This window comes from Sphaerodactylus townsendi, linkage group LG05 (assembly GCF_021028975.2).
Source record: "Sphaerodactylus townsendi isolate TG3544 linkage group LG05, MPM_Stown_v2.3, whole genome shotgun sequence".
Taxonomy (NCBI): Eukaryota; Metazoa; Chordata; class Lepidosauria; order Squamata; family Sphaerodactylidae; genus Sphaerodactylus; species Sphaerodactylus townsendi.
In genome coordinates this window covers 82,485,108-82,505,209 of record NC_059429.1, presented here as the reverse complement: position 1 = coordinate 82,505,209, position 20,102 = coordinate 82,485,108, and the positions used below count along the sequence as shown (strand labels likewise).

At 42.4% G+C, this 20,102-nt stretch overlaps 2 protein-coding genes across 3 annotated transcripts in view; one reads left to right on the top strand and one right to left on the bottom strand.

Moving 5' to 3' along the window:
* Nucleotides 1-2,990: 2,990 nt before the first annotated feature.
* Nucleotides 2,991-9,514, bottom strand: SNRPC (small nuclear ribonucleoprotein polypeptide C). The gene is made up of 6 exons (XM_048498710.1): nucleotides 9,253-9,514; nucleotides 7,786-7,828; nucleotides 6,353-6,461; nucleotides 5,609-5,698; nucleotides 5,114-5,218; nucleotides 2,991-3,356 (listed from the first exon to the last, which is right to left on the bottom strand). Exons 1-6 carry the CDS (start codon nucleotides 9,258-9,260, stop codon nucleotides 3,232-3,234), a joined length of 480 nt encoding a protein of 159 aa, XP_048354667.1. The 5' UTR covers nucleotides 9,261-9,514; the 3' UTR covers nucleotides 2,991-3,231.
* A 7,264-nt stretch (nucleotides 9,515-16,778) lies between these two features.
* ILRUN (inflammation and lipid regulator with UBA-like and NBR1-like domains) overlaps nucleotides 16,779-20,102 on the top strand; it is a 43,796-nt gene continuing 40,472 nt past the window's right edge. For both annotated transcript variants that reach the window (XM_048496057.1, XM_048496056.1), the window contains exon 1: nucleotides 16,779-17,065. In XM_048496057.1, the coding sequence (XP_048352014.1) occupies nucleotides 16,908-17,065 (158 nt within the window). In that variant the 5' untranslated portion in view covers nucleotides 16,779-16,907. The remainder of the gene's footprint in view (nucleotides 17,066-20,102) is intronic.

Here is a 20,102-nt window from a genome sequence, read left to right as displayed (position 1 = left end):
GGGCAGGGTGAGCAATAGACAGTCATCCTGCACTGGCTGCCAGAAGCTGTTGCAAACCCCAAATACCATTTGCCTCCAAAAATTCTGAACACCCCCAAGAACTGTAGATAATGTCCCAAGGAGCCAGATAGCCCCACATTAAGAACTGTTGTCAAGTATGCTGAATTATTTTGGGAATATCTGGAAGCCCCTCTCCCCAGAATGCTGTACTATTTCAAAAGTGTTCCCTACTGTGTTATGTTTTCAGACCCTCTATATCACTGAAGAGGTTTCACATCCAATAAATATTCTGATCTTTACTGAAAAGTAAAGATCATAGGGGTGCTGTGTGGTTACCGGGCTGTATGGCCATGTTCTAGCAGCATTCTCTCCTGATGTTTCGCCTGCATCTGTGGCTGGCATCTTCAGGAGAGAATGCTGCTAGAACACGGCCATACAGCCCGTAAACCACACAGCACCCCAATGATTCCGGCCATGAAAGCCTTCAACAATACAGTAAAGATCATAACCAAGTAGGTAGTCTTCAAACGCTTCTGACCTAGTTTTTTTACAGATTGCAGAAGAAGTTCGCATGCAGATTCTGGATATACAAAAACCAGCCCATGTATAAAACACTAAGCAGGAGCTCAATCGTGGTACCATTGCTATTGCACTCCCTTTCTAAGGGAGACCTACCTCTGCCGTGTGACCAACCCTGCAGAGACTGATGTGGTAAGGAATACAAGTATGTTTAGGTGTCATCACCTAAGCATTACCATGTGGGTCTCTACTTATCCATAATGAGCTTATATGCTTCTGTGCAAGGCTAAACGATTGTCTACTTTTGTCAGAGAACCTGAGCTTCCTTCAGGTAATAAACTTTTTAAAAGACAGGCTTTCAATACTTCACAATTCTGAACTTCTTAAATCAGTGGTACAAATTTTATTGCTTTGTCGGCATCTGAGAAGCAAGAAATTAATCACACAATACAGAAGGGGGGCATCCCCAGTCCCTGCTAAAAGTAATATCCATTCTCCTGTTCCTGCTGTAGACAAAATTCTTAAAATAGTATCTTCCAAAATCAATTGCAACCCTACTATTCTGCAGTACTTCTACTTTGTGGCTCTTGGGGCATTAACATGGCTGGAGTCTCCACATACCCAATTCAACCCCAGGGTACTGATTCCTAACAATTACGAATGTGCATGTTGAACAGGATTCATTACATACTGCAGGCTTAGATAGCCTACTCATGTTTTTATACTGGTTACAGAACAATATTGTTTGTGCCTTTAAGTAACAAAGCTCAGTTATATAACTGATTCTTAATTCCTACTAATTCTTATTCTCAACCAGAACACACCAGAACACACACACACACAAAAACCCCCAATCACTGAAAAGCCTAAACACTTGCCTAGGCTTTGATCAATTTCTGTTTTTATAATAAACACCTGTATAGCATTCAGTTCTATGGTTTTTTTTTAACTAAGACTTTACATTTGTTGCATGCCTAAAGTTTGCTGTTGTGCAATACAGGTTTTCCATAGCAGTTAGTCGCCTGAGAAAGAAGTTACACAATTTACAAAAGATTAACTTGGTGTCCGCAGGTATTCAGTATACCATGTGAAAAACAAAAAGTCCATGCTTTTCTGAAGAGATTAACTAAATCAGTGCGTGTAAAATTATGTTTGACTTAGTGTAATATAAGGACGCTTCCTGCTGGAAGTTTTTGCCCTTAATTAACACACAGTACTCCTGAACATGTACATATGCGTGACACAAGGCCAAGTATTATACAGCAAGCTAGTTTTTGTCTTAGGACAGTTATACACTAAACCCTACAAGCAGCTATGCTAATTTAAACCATAAATGGAAAAATCAACACACTTGAAACCATGTATGCCCTTCCACAGAACAAACACTTCCTTACAGAAATAGCTAACAATGAATGACATTATTATTTATTTTATTTAATATAACTAATACATTATTTATTTGATTTAATACCCTGCCTTCCTGGGCACAGGGTGTATAGCATTTCAAGTTAGGCAACTATAGCAGCAATTTCTTCAGAAGAGCTGAATATTGCACTTCTGATTATGCACTTCTATGCAATTATGATGCATTTTATGCTCATAGTACCCATTATTCATGATTAATATGCCACCATTGGCAGCAAAATAATCCTACTCCTGCACCCAGGAACTTTAATGCTGTCCAGGGTTACTAGTGCAACAGTCCTTGGTAACTTAATTTATCGTCACAGAAGCAATCTACCCCTTGCACAACATGGTCAAAAAAACAGAAACACGTTTCTACATCCAACATTGATATCTTTAACCTTAGTGGTCACTTAAGCAATAGAAGCAGATTGCTGCTAGAATCAAGAATGTGCAAATCATTCAATGGTGAAAAATGGCTTAGAGTGGTGAAGCTTATCACATTAACTTATAAAAAAGAGTTTTCACCTGCAACTTAAGATATCTCTGGATACAGGGTTCAAAAAGTGAACAAAAGACTGTAAATGGAAGCCTTGTCATATGTGTGTCATGAGCTTACAAAGAATATAAACCATCATTCTACCTAATACCCCAATATGCTCAGGAACTACCCAAATTTCTCAAGATGTTAAAAGTACAGCTCCCAGACAATGCCACTTCAGGGGCCTTTGCAACAGAGACCACCTTCCTTATGTTTCCAATGTCCAGACAAAACATAGAAGGAAAGCAGACAATGCTTACGACACAACTGGATGAAACCTCCATGGCAGCCGATCATTAATGATCATGGGCCGGGCTGACTGGGAAAAACAACAGAAGTGGAGATGATGGCAATGTGGAGAGGGAGGAAAGACCAAATGACATGGGCTGGAAAGCATGAGGGGGGATTATTTGATAGGAATAACATGTTGCATTGGAGAATTCTCAACCATATAAAAAAGCTGGTATGCAGCTCTTAGGCATAAACATACTGCAGAGAGTGGAAAAACAAACACCAAGACTGTGTATAACAAATATGAGCATTTTATTTTAACAATTCACACATACAGAGATTTGATAATAGTTGCAAAGAATGAGTACTCCTACTTGTCCCCACTGTCCTCCCCTACACATTTACATTTAGCCCGCAGACTTAAACCCCCCCCCCCAGCTTTTTTTGTGGTATGCTGGACGATGCAACTCCCAGCTTCTGTCACAGAAGAGTATACATAAAATTAAAAAACGTGGCACAGTGTTTCCACCTCCACTTTATCTGTCTGGACGAGCCATTCCTGGTCTGGTTGGCAGCATCATAGGTCTGGATGGAGGTCTCATCATTGGAGGCCCTGGCATCATTGGCATGTGTCCTCCCATGGGCGGTCTCATTCCTGGAGCTATGGGGAATGGAATAAATTTAAAACATAGTAAATACATGAAGCCAATTTCTATAAAGTTGTACATTTTAATCAAAACCATACAGAATAAGCCATCTGTTCTGCAGTGCAAGTTTCATTTCATTCGAAACAGATAGAAGTAAACCTCACCAGGCAAAAAATTACTATTATAGGCATTGGGTGACCTGGAAAAGGTTTTAATTTCTAATTGCAAGTTCTAATTTATTATCATAGGAAAATGCTTTCTGCCTACTTGTTAGCCTATGGTAGAATATTAGTTAATTACAAGCCTTAAATAGTCTGTATTTGGGGGTCTCACAAAATTACCCGACACTATGATATTTCTAGGAAAAGTGAGCTGCCATTTCCTTACCCATTGCATAGTTATAACCCAGAGAGATGACAATCGGGAGAGTCGGCTAATCCAGACTAAATTAAGCAGGGTTTTCTGATGGTTACAAACTAAATAGCAAGTTACTGATTTTTTAAAAATATTTCCCTGCTTTAAAAAAAAGTATTTCCTTTTTTATAACCAGTGGCATCTAACAATTTTGCCCATTCCAGCCTTGCTTGGTTATCATCAGCACTCTGTGGACACACATGCTTCTTGTTCATGCACAGACTCTTTAGTTAGGCAAATTACTGTTACCACTACACAGGAAAATTTCTGACCCATGGTTTGCAAAACCAACACTTATGATCATGGTTTTGAAGCAGTTCCAGGTTATTGGTGACCACAGTTTATTCAATCTTTCTACCACAGCACACTACACTAGGAGCAAGCCAGAAGAGGGAGGAAGGAATCCATGAGAAAGGAGAAGATGGAGTATGTGAGCCTGCAGGCACTCAAGATGGCCAAACCATGACTTGGTTATGACAACCTAATTGGGCCAGAGCTGTGCAGTCCTCCAGAACTGGAATACGTTTTTATCTCCTCGCTGTTGAATGTCACCACTGTATTCACGTTGTTACTACTTGTAAGCCTGCTTCTATAATATTTGTAGGCCAACCTTGTTTTTATTCCCAAAGAAGGCTTGGTAATGCCTTCAAACAAATTCAGAATCCTTAGAGAAATTAGAAGTAGTGCTACTTTAAAGAGTTGAAATATTCTCTTTTCCTCCCAGATGATTAGTTTATCTCAGAGTTTGAAAATATATATCCAACCCAGGTCTCTGCTCAACGCTATAAATGCAGAACTACACTCCTAACAGATGGCTGTCCAGTCTCTACTTAAAGATCTCCAGAGAAGGATAGCCCATCCATAAGTAAAATTGTTCTGCAATAAACCAATGGATAGGGAAGATAGTTACTTATCGAGATTATACTCAATATTGCTCCTAGTATAAAGATATAGGATTATATCCCAAGTATGAAGAGTGGAACTCAAATAATGGCACAAAACTATCCAATCTATCCCTCCTGAATCAACACAGTCACACTCCCTCTGTCCATCTCCAGGTGCAGGTTATCTACCAGGGTGAACAAGACCATTCCAGTCCCATAACCAGGTCTAAGTGGCGATTGGAAGGGATATAAACAATGTCCCTCATCCAGGAAAGTTTGGAGTGGTCAAGCTAATTAAAGAAACTAATAATTGGTACAACTTCAAGACATGCATTGGCTTTCATTTTTGTTAGAACAATATATAGATGTATCACTTAATTGATAAAAGCTGCCTGGAATCCTGTGAGAGTTGGCATGATAGATACCCTCTTGCACATGATTTCAAAATACAGTGTATGTAATCTAGCACTTACCAGGTCCAACCGGCATCATTCCTGGGGGAGGTGGACCCATCATTGGCATCATTGGAGGTCCACCCATATGGGGTGCTGGCATCATACCAGGTCGTGGAGGACCAGCTAAATGAAGTATGACACAAAGTACAAATATGTCTAAACAGATGTGCAGACTTCAGATACATAGAACCTATTGTTACAGCTTGTCAGCCTGTTGAAAAAAGCCTTGCAGTTGTCCGACAGTTCTGGATCATAAGCCATTTTAGCATCTCCTAAAACACAGAGCTGCATACTAACTTCGTGTGCATTACAAACAGCTCTTCAACTATAAGTTATCAATCAATAGTGTTGTTTATTGGAAGAGGTTCAGTCCTTTTTACTACCAGTGAATGGCTATTGAATCGAAAGCTCAACCCTTCCCAAGAAAACTCTAGATTTTTCCCCTTGAACATGCATCAAAGCATCCATCATATATTCATAGCAGTCAAAGCTAAAAAATCAAAGGTCACTTACGGATATTGGGGGGTGGTGGTATCATAGCTCCTCCTGGAGGTGGAGCAGAAAATGGAGTGGGTGGAATTTTCCCTTGTTGAAATGCAGCCGCTACATTCGTGCAAAAAAATCAAAACATGGTTGGTCAACAGGAATACTGCAAAATGTGTTATTCCTCTCCCCAAATGATAAAACCTCTACACTTTCCAAGCACAACTCTTTAATTGTCTCCTCTCTTCAAGTCTTCAACTTCCTGGGTTTATTTCTTCTAACCAACACATCTACTCTAAGAGGCTTCATAAATTCCAAATGGATGACCAATTTGTTTTTCCCCAAAACATTCACATCCATAGAGGAAAATACCTGAATACAAATCAAGAGCAACTCTGTATTGCAAAGATTAAGTTTCAAAAATAGCCTTTCAAAAACTGAGAACAACGTCCCATCAGCAGTGGCAAAACCACTGGGTACAGTTTATCATGCCCCTTCTTTTGTCAACCATTTTTTTCATAGTAATGTAGGATACAGCACTACTGTTTTTCAACAGGACATTCCAAAACAGAAATCAGCATTTACTATCAGTCTAACAGTTCCACAGCATTCCCATTTGGGAAACTGACACAAGCATAACTACAGAGGTGCTATGGAAGAAAGTGCTGAACTAATTTTATAGGGTACCAAAACTGATGTTATATATACTTTAGTGCAAAAGAATCATGGTTGATAATGATTCTAGATTAAACTCTTTCTATTAATAGGTCTCACTTGTTTTATCAATCAGGCTCTGTGCTTGTTCTTCCATCCATTTTTGATAGTAGTCTTTCACATTCTCTTTGTGCTTCCTGCCGCTACAATGGGTTTTTCTCACAGATGGCTGCAAGACAATGAACAATTGATCTCCACATGCAAACCATACCTAGGGGACAAGCTTCATCACAAGAACATAGAAAATCTGAAAAAGGCCACTGAATTTAGTGAAGAATGCACTTTTGTATTCACAGAAGGCAAGTACAGCCCAAATGCCAGGATGGGAAAATTGACAGACTGTTTAGATAATAAGAAGGCTGGTCCACCCAATTTATCCTCATAACAATCCTGTAAGGTAGGTTATGTCATTATATATGTCATATGACTGTCCCAAGGTCACCCAGCAAGCTCCCATGGCAAAGTGAGTATCTTGACCTGGTCTCCCAAACCTAGTACAGCACACTAATTGCTATACAACACTGCCTGTCTTCATGTTTATTCCTCCCCAATTTTGTTACATTAAAGATTTTTCTGCAAACCCAAGAAATCCCCCATGCTTGCAGGAACATCTCTTTATCTTGGTCCATTGGACAGATTTTGTGAACTGTATGATCCTAATATGTTTATCATAATCTTGAATTAATGAGCTTAATGACTAGCGGTAAACTCATAACCAAGAGACTTCTTACAAGTTGCTTAACAATGGGTTGGATCCTACTATTTCTGTCAGCAAGAGAGGAAAAGGGCTATGCTGGGGACCAAGACTCGTTCAAGGGACTCTGCCACCAAGCAAGTGACAGTCTTATCAATCCCCTCCTGGTTAATTCCCAAAACAGGACAACATGGGCTCACAAAAAATATAGTTCTCTAAATATTTTTTTCTTTTTTACCTTAGCATGAAATAAAATACTTATTAATTACACTGGATTACAGTTTTGTGGCAAAATGTATTACTGGCTTCTGTATAAGCAAAAAGGAGTTTAATAATATCACAAAATCCAATAGATTTACTAAATCATGATTCAACAGTAATAGAATTCTATATGTCAGATGTTACACTCCAGTATGGCTGTTGTGAATGGTCACTGTGCTGTCTTGTACTTTGACTTTTACCCAGAAAAATCACACTCTATATTTTTTGTATTTCATAGGCTTTTAATCCTAACATCCCACTAAGCCAAACAAAACTTATCACATTAATATGCAGAACACAAACAGAAATAAAAGGAGTCAAAAACAGTAAAAGATCCAATGAGAGCAGGTGTGATCCCTTTCAGCAAATAATGAATCACTTATAAGTTATGTTACAGAACAGCCATTTGGTGCTGAGGTTATAAGAATCACTGACTATTCCATTCACAATAAATTTCACAACAAAACCGATTTCTCTCTCTCTCATATATTACAATTACAGCTCTTGTATTGTAACTTCCATGAAACTTGATACTTACAGAGTCATGGGTGAGGTAAGTATCACAGTAATCACAATAAAACCTGGAAAGAGACAAATATGGATTGTACATTGAGTAATGACATGTTATTCTTAACATCTGAGAAATGTAAAAAATTAGTATGTTCTGTTAGATCAACTGCTTTCAGAATAAGATCAGCACTATTTCAAAGGTATTTTCCTGAGAGAAACAATTTTCAGTTGCAAGCTGGAATAACCCTTTTTTGTTTTGCTCATTCAAACACATGTTTCACATGTCCATACCCATGTGCAAAGAGGGAGTTGCTGCTAAAGCCATTCCCTGATACTAGAAAGGATTCCATTTGAAAAACCTAAGTAGTCTATTGAATCAGTCCAGTGGCCAATGCAGCTCTGTATATTGTTTTACAGAGTCACCAATAAGTTGCCCTGGGGGTGCAAACAGACAGGGCAAAGAGGCCCAAATCATCCTCTGGTATTGCCTCCCAGCACTGTATTAAAAGGTTTGGAAAAAAATCTATCTTGTACTTGCAAATGACAAGAAGACAAACTCAATAATTAAGATAATGCTGTGAAAAGTTGGGTTAATAATTGCAGCAATGCAACAGAACTTCAAATGAGCATGTATACAATTGGTACCCTTAAAGCCTCTGTACAAACAATAATTTCTTCTGACAGGAGGAGTTGGATTATTTGAAATGTGGCATTGGAGGAAAGTTTTACAAATACCATGGATCACCCAAAAGACAAATAAGTGGCTTCTTCAAAACAAGCCTGAACTCCTTCTAGAAGCAAGAATGACTAAACTGAGGCTATTATACTTTGGGACTCACTAGAAAAGACAATAAAGCTAAAAAAAGTTGAGGCAGCAGGAAAAGAGTACGACCCAACATGAGATGGATTGACTCAATCAAGGAAGCCATGACCCTCAGCAAGACCAGAGTTAAGGTTGTTAACAGGGTTTGTTGGATTCATTTTTTATTTTTAAAATTTGCCATTAAGTTGTATCTGACTTAAGGTGACCACATAAGGTTTTCAAGAGACGTTCAAAGGTGGTTTGCCATTATCTGTCTCTGTGTAGTGATCCTGGTATTCCTTAGTGATCTCCCATCCAAACACTAACCAGAGCCAAGCCTGTTTAGCATCCGAGATCTGGCTAGCAACTTGACGGCACGTAGCTAACACAAACAATAAATCCACTCTTATCCACAGTTACACGCGGGGGGGGGGGGGGGAAGCTACCTGCAGCGCTTAACTTCTGCAGGCAGTAAACATAAGCGACTATCGAGAAAAAGGGGGCCCCTTAAGAAGTATGAAACGTATAAGAACCGAAACACTGCCAAGAAGATAATTCAAAGAAACGGCTGAGGCTGCAACATTACTAAACCTTCTTTCGGAGAAACACATTCTCCTGCTCACCCCTAAAATCAACGCCCTCACCCGCCTGAGCGAAAAATTCAGCCCTCTTTGTAGCAACGCTACATCTTACTTCGGCATGTTGGACTCGAACGACGTTCTCCGCGCCGCACGCTCTTCTCCCGGAAATAGCGTCAACCACGCTGCGACTTGTTCCCGTCAGGGGAGGGTTAAAAAAACAAAAGATCAGCGAGACGCACAACATCAGCTTCTGGTGCCGTTCAAGGCACTTTCACCTCTACTGTGAAAGTTTCCTATCATGGAGTTTGAAGACGAAAACTCCGCTTATTTTTTTTAGACCGGACGTTGTCATAAGACCTGCCATTCCGCCAGCCACTCAAGGCTTACTTGTAGAAAGAATCTAGGACTGAAACCGCAGGATACCTTTTGACCCCATCCCAGTTTGCCGCGTTGCATGCTGGGGTTTGCAGTCTTCCTATATGTCGCTCCCGGTTACTCTGGCAGGTCACTGTCACGGTTGACTGTGTGGGAAAAGAACTTTCTTTTATGAAATCGCCTTGCCTACCTGGCAGGAAGGACAACAATTACTAGAAATATGAGAAACCTGATAGTTTCGTAACTGGGCTCTCCATCTATACTTTTCAAATTCCTGTTTTTAATGACCTTCACATAATTTTCAAAATTCAATGACCTTCACATAATCTTCTTCCCACGGAGTTCCCTGCTGCTTTTCACATCCGTGCACCTCATCTTGCCAGATGCGAGCTGTTATTATATTTTCCTCCCACGCTGCAGCGTGATGCTTTTTAATTTCACACTCCAGCGTCCCATCACCACCCACCTGTTTACTGCATAACCCATCACTGCCAAATACAAACCTAGTTAAAATGCAGCCGTACTATAACTATGAACTGTGCCCGTAATGACAAGGTAATGCTGCAGACCTTAAAGTGCTGGCTTCTCAAGCTGGGTGTGTGTCCTCAAGAGCATATCCCAAAGGATCTTGTTCTCACGTAAGGACTGCAGCCTTACTAGGGAGTGAGTCTCAGAGAATTCAGTAGGACAGTTATGTATAAACATGTTTTGACTATGATGTATGTTTATTCATTTTGCTATCATGATTACACAAAATTACAAGTCGTTCTGCATAGAAAAACAGGGCAGTTGTCATGAAACAATTTAATCTTTCTCAGACTGAGCACAGTAAACGAAGAACTAGAGCAGGCCTGCATAACATAAGACCTGTGGACTGATCCCACTTCTTCCTTGCCTTTTGGCAGTCACCAAAAAGAATTCCAACTTTGTACTCTTTATATCTTTATGAAAATCTCTTAATCTCTTTACGTGTGGAAGTGTTGATGGAAGAATGCCTGTTTACTAACAGGAAAACCACACGAGACTGTTTCTGTGTGGAAACAACGCACATCGGCCTTATTCATGACTTTGGATTCAAAGGTGCATCTTGGAGTTGCTTACACTTGTTCTAGTGTGCAAGAGTCAGCCAATTACACTGCATTGCACATCTGCATTTGAGATACAGTACTTTCAGTGTGTGATTGCTGAGAGAAATGAAAGTCTTGAGTATACTGCATTTATTGCTACTGAATGATGGGAGCAATCTTAGGTAAATCTACTCAGAAGTAAGTCAATTTTAGGCAAAATAAAGTGTTCTTAGGAATGCAGCCAGAGGCGTAGCTAGGGAAAATGTAGCCCGGGACGAAATCTGAGTTTTGCGCCCCCCCCCCCCCCCATATGGGCAGCTGCCCTCCACCACTACTACCAATGAATGATTTTTTGCACCAGGTCATCTCAAAGTCACCATCTCATTATAGAACATGTCCTAACTCACAAATCTGAACAGAACACAGCAATGGGCCATGCCACACCGCAGAAATAAAAAATGTTGAAAACATTCTCAAAATGCTTTCAAAATGTTTTATTACTGCTATGAAAATGTTTTATGGTGTTATATCCAGCACCCCCAGTTGCCCCCCAGCATTAGAAATACAGTACAGAGCCAGGAAGGAAAGGAAGGAGGGAAAGGGGCAAATTTTAACAATAACAATGTAAGGCACTTACTAACATGAATTCACAGTCTTTAGAAATAACGTAACTTAGAAAACTTGAAATAGCTTAAAATAAATTATTCTTTATAAAATAATTTAACTTGAAATAAAATACAAATATTTCTGTACAATACGTTGGAATTAGTCTTCCATGGTATAGATTTGTTACAGTCACATGCCTTTATTATCTTTATACTGTGGGAACTATTCTTGGAATCATAAACATTTCAGTAAAAACACCAAGAGTTCCCATCTTGAGGATTCTCTCACAACATACTGCATAATACAGATACTAAACTCTAGAATCCATTTTTCAAGGTCCTGTCTCCACACTCAAGTGCATCTTTCAAGGACCTCTCTTCACAAATTGAGATCACAGGATCAAGACCTGGCTGGGGCTGCCCTTGGCAGTTCTGGGGGTGTTTGGCGCACTCCATGGCCGGCAGGGCCTTCTGCAAGGATTTTTCTCCTGTAAGAGAGCTGGAGACTTTCTTGCAGGCTCTCTTACAGGAGAAAAATCCTTGCAAAAGGCCCTGCCGGCCATGGAACGCGCCAAACACCCCCAGAGCAGCCCTGGGGAGGAAGAGAGTTGCCCAGGCCACCCCCCACCCTCCCAAACAGCGGGTAGTCATTGCCGCCCCTGCCCGCCCGGCCGGATTGATCCAAGGCCAGTCTGGCTGCCTGCCAGCCAGTGCCTGCGTGCTGCTTACCTGACCTGTTGTTCGTCTTCAGGCTCCAGCAGGCAGGCGCTTAGGGACTGCTGGTGGCTCACAGAAGTGGAAAGGGCTCCCTTTACAACAGCCTTTCCGTTGCTCCTCTTCAAGCCGTATGCTAGCCACAGGTCACATGTGGTGCCTGTTCAAGCTGTGGGCCCGCCCCCTCAAACTCCCCGCCACTCAGGCAGCCTCAGCACGCCCCCAAGGAGGCCTGCTTGGGCTGCACATCCGCCCCAGCAGCCCAGCCATAACCGGCAGCCAGCAGCCGATGCTGCCGCCCCCCACGTGACCTGGCAGGAGCCCGCCTGGGGCGGACCGCCCCAGATGTCTCCATTGGAGCTACGCCAGTGAATGCAGCCCAAATAAGAAGCTGTGGTATAGAGATAAGAACATAAGAAGAGCCCTTAAAGATCATACCACTGGCCCATCTTCAGAAGCAGATTGAAGAACAAGAAATGGCTCTCAATAAGGCTCCAGATTGCTTTTGCCCTGCACCCCAGAGGAGTGAAGGAGTTTGTGGCAAGCCAGCCCTAAGTGTCCTATGCCTATTCAAGCAAGCTGATGGTCGGGTGGGGTGAGGTTGCACCTGCTTCCTCCCTGTCACTGCAAGCTGGATGGAAATGTTCCTTACCAACATAAGATGGGGCTGGGCACGGATATGCAAGGTGAAGAAGAGGTGTTGCTCACCAAGGCAAGAGCAGGGCCAGGTGGCAGGTGAAGGACAGGCTGTGCTGTGCAGAGCAAGTTTAGGCAGGGAGTCTCCTTTTGCGTGCCTCCAACTTGTGGCAACTTCCGCCTGTCCCGTTTAGGATGGGGCAGCCCTAGTGATGAGGAAAGTGGCCCCGCGACTGTAGTGGGTAGAGATCCCCCTCAGGCCATTGGCCTACCAGGATTTTCCCCTGGCCTTAATGGTTAATACAACCCTGTCCACTAGTCCAGCATCTTATTTCACACAGTAACTCTGATTATTCTGTTCTCAATGCTCATTATTTCACCAAATTATTTGCAATTTATAAAAACGTAAATCTCCAATTATATGTAACTTGAAGTTTGTCTATATTATTTATTCTATTGCATTACTGGAATCTTCCTTCTCTTGTATCCCTCTACAAGTAACAGTTTTTAAACAATTAGTCAAACTCTGTGGTCCAAGTCAATCACACTTTCTGCTGTCATCAGAACCCCCACCCCCGCTACTCTTCCAATGCACAAAAATCTTCTGGTATTAGCCAAGGCACTGCAAGGCATCCCTAGTTACATCTTGTTAAGTCTGCTGAAGTAAATGAATATAGAAGGGTATAACTCTGCTTGAAATTGTCCTGTTGATGTTTCCTACCCCACCCCACCCCCAACATTGTTCTGCATTCCCCCTGTATTTGTGTTATAATACTTACTATACACATATTGAAATAAGAAATGCTCTGGTATCACTGGTGCACATTGCATGTTTAAAACCTCACCATTTTGTATTAAATGCTTTATTTTGCATAAATTCTTCCTCCCAAGGTTGTTCCAAGACTAGCCTAATTATGGTGTCAAGTTAAAACTGTTAATCTAGGTTTACAAAGGTCCCATCTCAGAATAGTAAATTTCAGCCTAGATTTGGAAAAAATGTTGGTCTTTTCTACAGAAGTGGTTTACAGTATGTCTTGCTACCACATTTGTTCTTTTAATTCCACACATTTTTCCTCTACTGAATTCTGGATGTATTTTTCCTTTATTTTCCCTCTATTGTTTTCCCAACCACTTAAACGACAATGTTTTTTTCCAATCTATTTCTCAGCTAGCTTCCATTGAGCTTGCAATCATGCTGAAACAGTCTTTATATCTCTACCCCAAACACCTTGCTCTTATACACACTTTGAATAGTTGCCCAACCTCTCCTTTAGTCATTTTCTCCTCCCGCTCCTCTATTTTCAAAAGAAACATTTAAAAACTTTTCTAGCTATGTAACATTGAGAAAGAGATACAATGATCTGATTTTATCAGTTTTGTCAATTTCACACAGAACTTGTGATGTTAACTTCAGGCAGAGATACAAATTAGCATGGTCGATTGGCTCAGCTTTATAAATTTCATATCAATCTAGTGATGTAACATTAGGACAGAGAGTGATTTTGAAGCTGGGGGCGGTTGCATCAGTGATAGACTGCTGAGATGCTGGGGCAACTGAAAAAAGTACTAGGTGTAATCACTGCATGTAATCAGCAACTGTTGTAGTAACGACTGTGTAGACTGCTGTAGTAACGACTGTGTAAATCTGTGTAGATTTGCCCAGAAAATTGTGGTTCTTTGGGTGGAGGTGGTGTGGGGTGATGTGTTATTATTCCTTCAGGTAATAGCACCTGCTCCAGTTGTTCTTTTGACTTCCATTTTGGGTTGGTAGTTCTCAACAGTAGAAATGGAAGCTGAGACATTCTTGAATTGCCACTTTAAAATGTAACTGTATAGTAATACTAAGGTACCTGTGCAAAAGTTAAAAAAGGGGGGTTTGTTCTTCTGCATCACAGATGCCATCTACCACCATCAGAAATAATGTTTTCAGCAGGAGCATGTGGAACAAATGCAACTGAAGAGACAAGAAGAGAACAAACCCAAAATGATGCAGGGAAATGAAGCATGTGGAATAGTTTTACAGAAAATGTTTCTAAGACATGAAGTCTGACCACTGGGAAAATCTGTGGTAATCTGTGCATGCAGAAAAGCCCATAGTTTCCCTGGGTCCCAAGTACACAAGCATTTGTAATGGTGGCAATTACAGAAACACCTCTGAGAATACATATGCAGTATGTATGAAATATGTATGGCTAGTTACTGATGGCACCCATCTTGACTCTCACTCAACAATACTGAAACACAATTAAGTATACATGTGTTAGCAATATTATAGCCTATTACATGAGATCATACATATGATTTTTAGAATACTATTTAAAAAGTAATGTAGTGCACGTTCATAATTTTCTCATCAAAAGGCTGACTTGAAATGAAAGTGAATCCTACACAGAGTTACACCCTTCTAAGTCCATTGAAGTCAATTGTGTTAGAAGGGTGTTACCTTGTTTAGGCATGCACTGCGATAGAAAATCCTAAACAGATCTACTTACGTTTCTACGCAGGTCTGTTTAAAGAGGATTACTCCCAAGAAAATGTCCAAAGGATTTTCTGTGAATCACCTTTAATTATTTGCCATGTAATTAGTTTTATTATTAACAGTGGAACAATTTACAGATGTGAATCTAATTAATTTGTTATAATTTCCATAAGAAGAGTTATGCCATAGGCAATTACATGAATTTTGTTTAGCACACATTATTATCATTTCTATTAAAAATGAAAATGTCTACAGTTGCCCCAGCACAATTAATTGCACTGGCACCCTTCATGTGTCTAAGTTTTTTCTACAATCACAAAGTTTTGCATTATTTCTCTGTGTGTGTTTGTTTACTTTGCCTATGTAAATATAGCTATTGATTGATTTACAATGCAGTGAACTACATATATATTTGCTATCAAGTTGTAGCTACTATAGGGTTTTCAAGACAAGAGATATTCACAGGCTGTTTTGCTCTCGCTTGCGTCTAGTAATGTTCCTGGTATTCCTTGGAAATCTCCCATCCAAATACTGGCCAGGGTTGACCCTGCTTAGCTTCCAAAATCTGATGAGGTCAGGCTAGTCTGGGTTAGCCAAGTCAGGACAAACTTTATCCACATCCTCTAAATGGAAAATATGGGGTTACTTTGCTTTTGCACATCTGTGTAACATTCAGGGGTGGAGCAAGGGGGAACTGCGCTGGGGCCGCGTGTGTGCCCCATGCCCCTGCTGCAGCGCTGCCTGCCCCCGCCCTGTCCCATGGGCACTATGCCACAGGTAACATTGACCCTTGTGGCAAAACCAGATCATCCCAACAAGCTAAATTAAACAGCTTCTATGTATTGTTGAAGGTTTTCTATGCATTGCTTGAAGACTTTTCAAAACAGCTTCTGTTAAAATCTTTCTGACTGTTCTGTTTTAAACACCAAGGTTGATATCATATGGACTTATGCTTAAATAAGGACTTCCACAGAACTCAGTGGGATTATTTCAAAGTAAATATGAATGAGATGCGGACTGCAGTAGCTTCAATTTGTCCAATCTTCATTTTATTTTTTATTTTCCTTTTGAGAATTTAGGGCCCAATCCAGAGGGGGCTCCCTAAATTATCTTGAATAGCTGTCATGGGGCTGCACTAGCATGTTAGCCTCCTCCACAGGCACAAGGGGCACCTGTGCTGGCAGGGAAAGCAAAGGTACCAGCGGCCAGCCACCCACCAGCTTCACGATGGCGAGACCTGGAAGTAGGGGTCGCCACGGAGCTGTGCTGGTGGCCCAATTGGGGGTGGGGCATTCCCAGGGGCGGAGACGACATTAGTCGGTTTCCACCCCGGTTGGTGCCTGGTTGCGTCATGGTCCGGATTCTGGACTTATGGCAATGGGTGGTGTAAATTTATTAAGACGGAAAGTCCCTGGAGGGAGCGGGGACATGCCGCAGTGGCACCGTCCTCGGCCGCCTGAGCCTTTGGGTTGGGCTGCCCGACTTGCAAACTACTGTGTTAAAAATCTCGCTTCTAATAGATCAAGGTGCAATCCGGTACACACATCCTTGGGAACAAGAAGACTCGCTGACATCAATAGGACTTATTTCGAAGCCCCCAAGCCTCACTGTGCTTCCGCCTAATAGAGTCCTCTATTCGCTCACAGAAACAACTCCCGCCTACGATAAACGCACCGAGATGTTTGTGTTTTGGTTTCCTCTCCTGTGACGTCATCACGCCTGTGAGGTCACGGAGCGTGCGGGCGTCGTCGTCGTCGGCGTGCCCTGCGTACTGCTCCCTCGCGCCCCCTCCCCCCATGCAGCGCTGAGGAGGCGGCCGCGGCGGCTCACGGGCAGCCCGGGGCCTAGCGCAACTAGCCGGGCTGGCGCGGGCGAAGGGGGCCCCGGCGCCATGGAGGGGATGGACGTGGACTTGGACGCGGAGCTGATGCAGAAGTTCAGCTGCTTGGGCACCACCGACAAGGACGTGCTCATCGGCGAGTTCCAGCGGCTCCTCGGCTTCCAGCTCAGCCCCGCTGGCTGCGCCTTCTTCCTGGACATGACGAACTGGTACCGTCGGGGCGGGGGGCAGGGAGGATGTGCCGGGGAGGGGGGGCGCTGCTCCGGAAGGGTGTCTCGCCTGAACGAGTTCATTGGCTGCGCTTTCTGGGAGGGCTGAGCGGGGGCCTGTGGAGGCCCGACTCTCTCCTTGCCTCGCAAAGCGCCGCCTTGCCCAAGCCCCTCGCCCTTCGCTGTGAGCTGGTGGACGGCCCGAAGCGTCCGTTTCATTCACGGATCTCTCGGGCTGACAGGACAGGCCCGTGCACCTCTGTCAAGTGACGAACGCCGTACAATGTAAACAGCCCCGGTGTGGCGCTCCTTTGCTCGTAGGACGAGTCATGCGAGTGTCATCCAAATTAAAAGGAACAGTTTCCCCCTTTTAAAAACGGCGTTGGTTGAAGCCTACAACGTGAACTTCTACAACGTGAACTTCGTGACAGATTGTATTACGCTGTGGGATTGTTTCCTTCGGAGGGCGAAAAGCGGGTCCTTCATGCGTTTTAAGTGCAAACCCTTGCTGTTATAAAAAGTTGGATGTGTTTGATGCTGGCTGTGTTACAACCCCCCCCCCCCCCCCGCTGCTTCATTTCAGCTGGGAGATGATAACATGTACTTCACTGGGTTCGATTACACAACGGGCACGTGGATTATCAGTTTTCACAGCTCAGTGGAGGTGTGGTTGCTATAATTTGGGTTCTGCTGCAGTTATCAGTGTTCATGGGGCTATTAGACCGTATTCCTTATACTTCTCCATTGCAAAGTGCTTTTCAGTGGTTGTAATTGTCTTCCTGATAGCCCTGTGAGATAAGTCACAGTTGTATTTTCTGAAGAGGAGTTGAATCAAAGGGGTGATGATGCCTTGCACATATTAATTGACAAGATGGGACTTGAATCGTAGTCTCTCATTCAAAAATGTTTTCTCTCCATGGGATTTCATTAGATAACACTGGAGGATAAAGAAAATTACATTCAATGTCAGTTCATAGGTTAGGCTGATCACATTTGCCCTTATCATATAGCCAAGAGTCTGCTGTCATGAGAACCTTCATTTTAATTATTTGTTTAAAAAGTAGCCTAGGAATTGTGTGAAAAGTTGCGATTGTATGGTATCCAGGCATATTTTCAGTAGCTGGGGATGAAGTGGTCTATACAGCTCTCCAATAGTTTTGACCCTACTGCCTCACTACCACTTAAATCATCATTTGTTTGCATTGCAAAAATTCAACAAAAATAAAAATACCCACATAATGTATACTTTTATTAACTGAAATGAAAATGTTTAAAAGAGAAACGACTCATAAATTTGTCAACTATTATCAGCAAAATAAACTGCAAGAACTGTATGTTCAGGTATAATTACAGTGAAAATGTCTTGTTCCTTTGATAGTGGGTCAGTGAGAGGAAATGAGCTGCTGAAGCTTTCCATGGTGTTGAAGTCAGTATCATCACCTGTAATTAATTGTGTGAGTGCGTGTAAAGTTCCATCAAGTCACCGCCAACTTGGTTTGTCACTAGTTGCCTCTGCATAGCAGCCCTAGATTTCCTGGGTGGTTTCCCATCTAAGTACTGAGCAGGGCCAACCCTGTTTAGCTTCTGAGATCTGACGAGCTCAAGGTAGTCTGGGCCATCCAGGTTGGGGCAACTAACATAATATTAAACTTCTATTAAAGGTACAGGATGTTTTTCTCTGGCCAGTTGTCAACCATAAGTGCATCATAGGAAGGGTAATGATAAACTTTGGGATGGATTCTGTAGATGAGTTTTGCAGATGGAAGAGGGGAGTGTTTTTTGCTGATTCTTTTGTCCTGTAGCTTACTTTAGATGTTACCCCCTTATTCTGTTCTTGAAGTTCCCTTGTCCTCCAGGAGCAACACTGAGAGAGATCTTTGGGGATGCAGCAACAAGGGTGCAAGCATGGGAAGTCACACTGCAGACAGAAATTCCTTCCTGCTATGCAAATTACTGATTTATCCAAGCCTTTGTCTGTAGTACAAATGCAGTTGAAAAAAGAATCCAGTTGAAATTAATGTTGGTTACTTTCTACCAAGTTTGAATTGGACTGTTGAGTACGTAGTATCTATTAAGGTATATAGGGTTTTTATTTGTTGAATTTGTTTTACACTCTTTTTCAGGGCTCCTGGGATAGTTTTTGTTGTGATTTTGCTGTCAAATTTCAGCTAACTTACGACCTTGTAGGGTTTTTTAAAAAAAGATGCTGGAAGATGGTTTGCCATTGCCTTCCTCTGGGTATCAACCTCTGATCCAAATACTAACCAGGGCCAACCCTGCTTAGCTTCTGAAATCTGATGAGATTGGGATAGGGCAGGGTAGTTTATATGATATTCTAATGTTATTTGTTGGAAAACTATGTGAGGCAGGCAAGGCTGAGGAATGGCCCTAATTCTCACAAATAGGTGATGAGTGAATACATTTATGTCTGGAATTATCACTACCATGTTCTCATTTAAAATGAACCTTTATGTATCTTTGGAAGACAGTTAATGGCCTCATCCGAATGGGGGTGGGGCTGAATCTGCTTGAGGGAGTGGTGCGTGGCTGTGCCAGCAGATTTGCTCTCTCTGTCAGAGGGGTGATTCTGCCAGCATGCAGCCACTGCGACCTTCCCTGATGCTGGGATGTGGTGCTGGACATCTGCCAACAGCCCAGGGCCCCTGCTGCCACTGATGGTGTAGCGGGGCAGGCTGGGGGTGTGACCAGGGAAACTCTTGTGGCCTTTGCTTGTGCTACACCAGTGGCCTGGGCCTCGACTTATCCCACCAAAAAGGCAGCCTTAGTCCATTCATCCCAGTGAGGACTTTTCAGCAGCAAGGAGGCATTTTTTCTGTTCCATCCTCCTTCACTGCTGGGAAGCCTCCATGGGAGTGGTGAAGCAGCATGCATAGGTGCTGCAGCTCACCACCACCAAGTTTGGATGGGGCTGTAAGAATCATTTTTAACTTGATTATGCTATAATGAGGAGCCCTGTGGTACATAGTGGGAAGCTGCAGTACTTCAGTCGAAGCCCTGCTCACAACCTGAGTAGCCA

Coding starts and splice junctions, on each gene's coding strand:
- SNRPC (XM_048498710.1), bottom strand. Junction 6,462..7,785: donor CTTACCTCACCCATGACTCT/GTAAGTATCAAG, acceptor ATTGTCTTGCAG/CCATCTGTGAGAAAAACCCA. Junction 5,219..5,608: donor ACCACCACCCCCCAATATCC/GTAAGTGACCTT, acceptor TACTTCATTTAG/CTGGTCCTCCACGACCTGGT.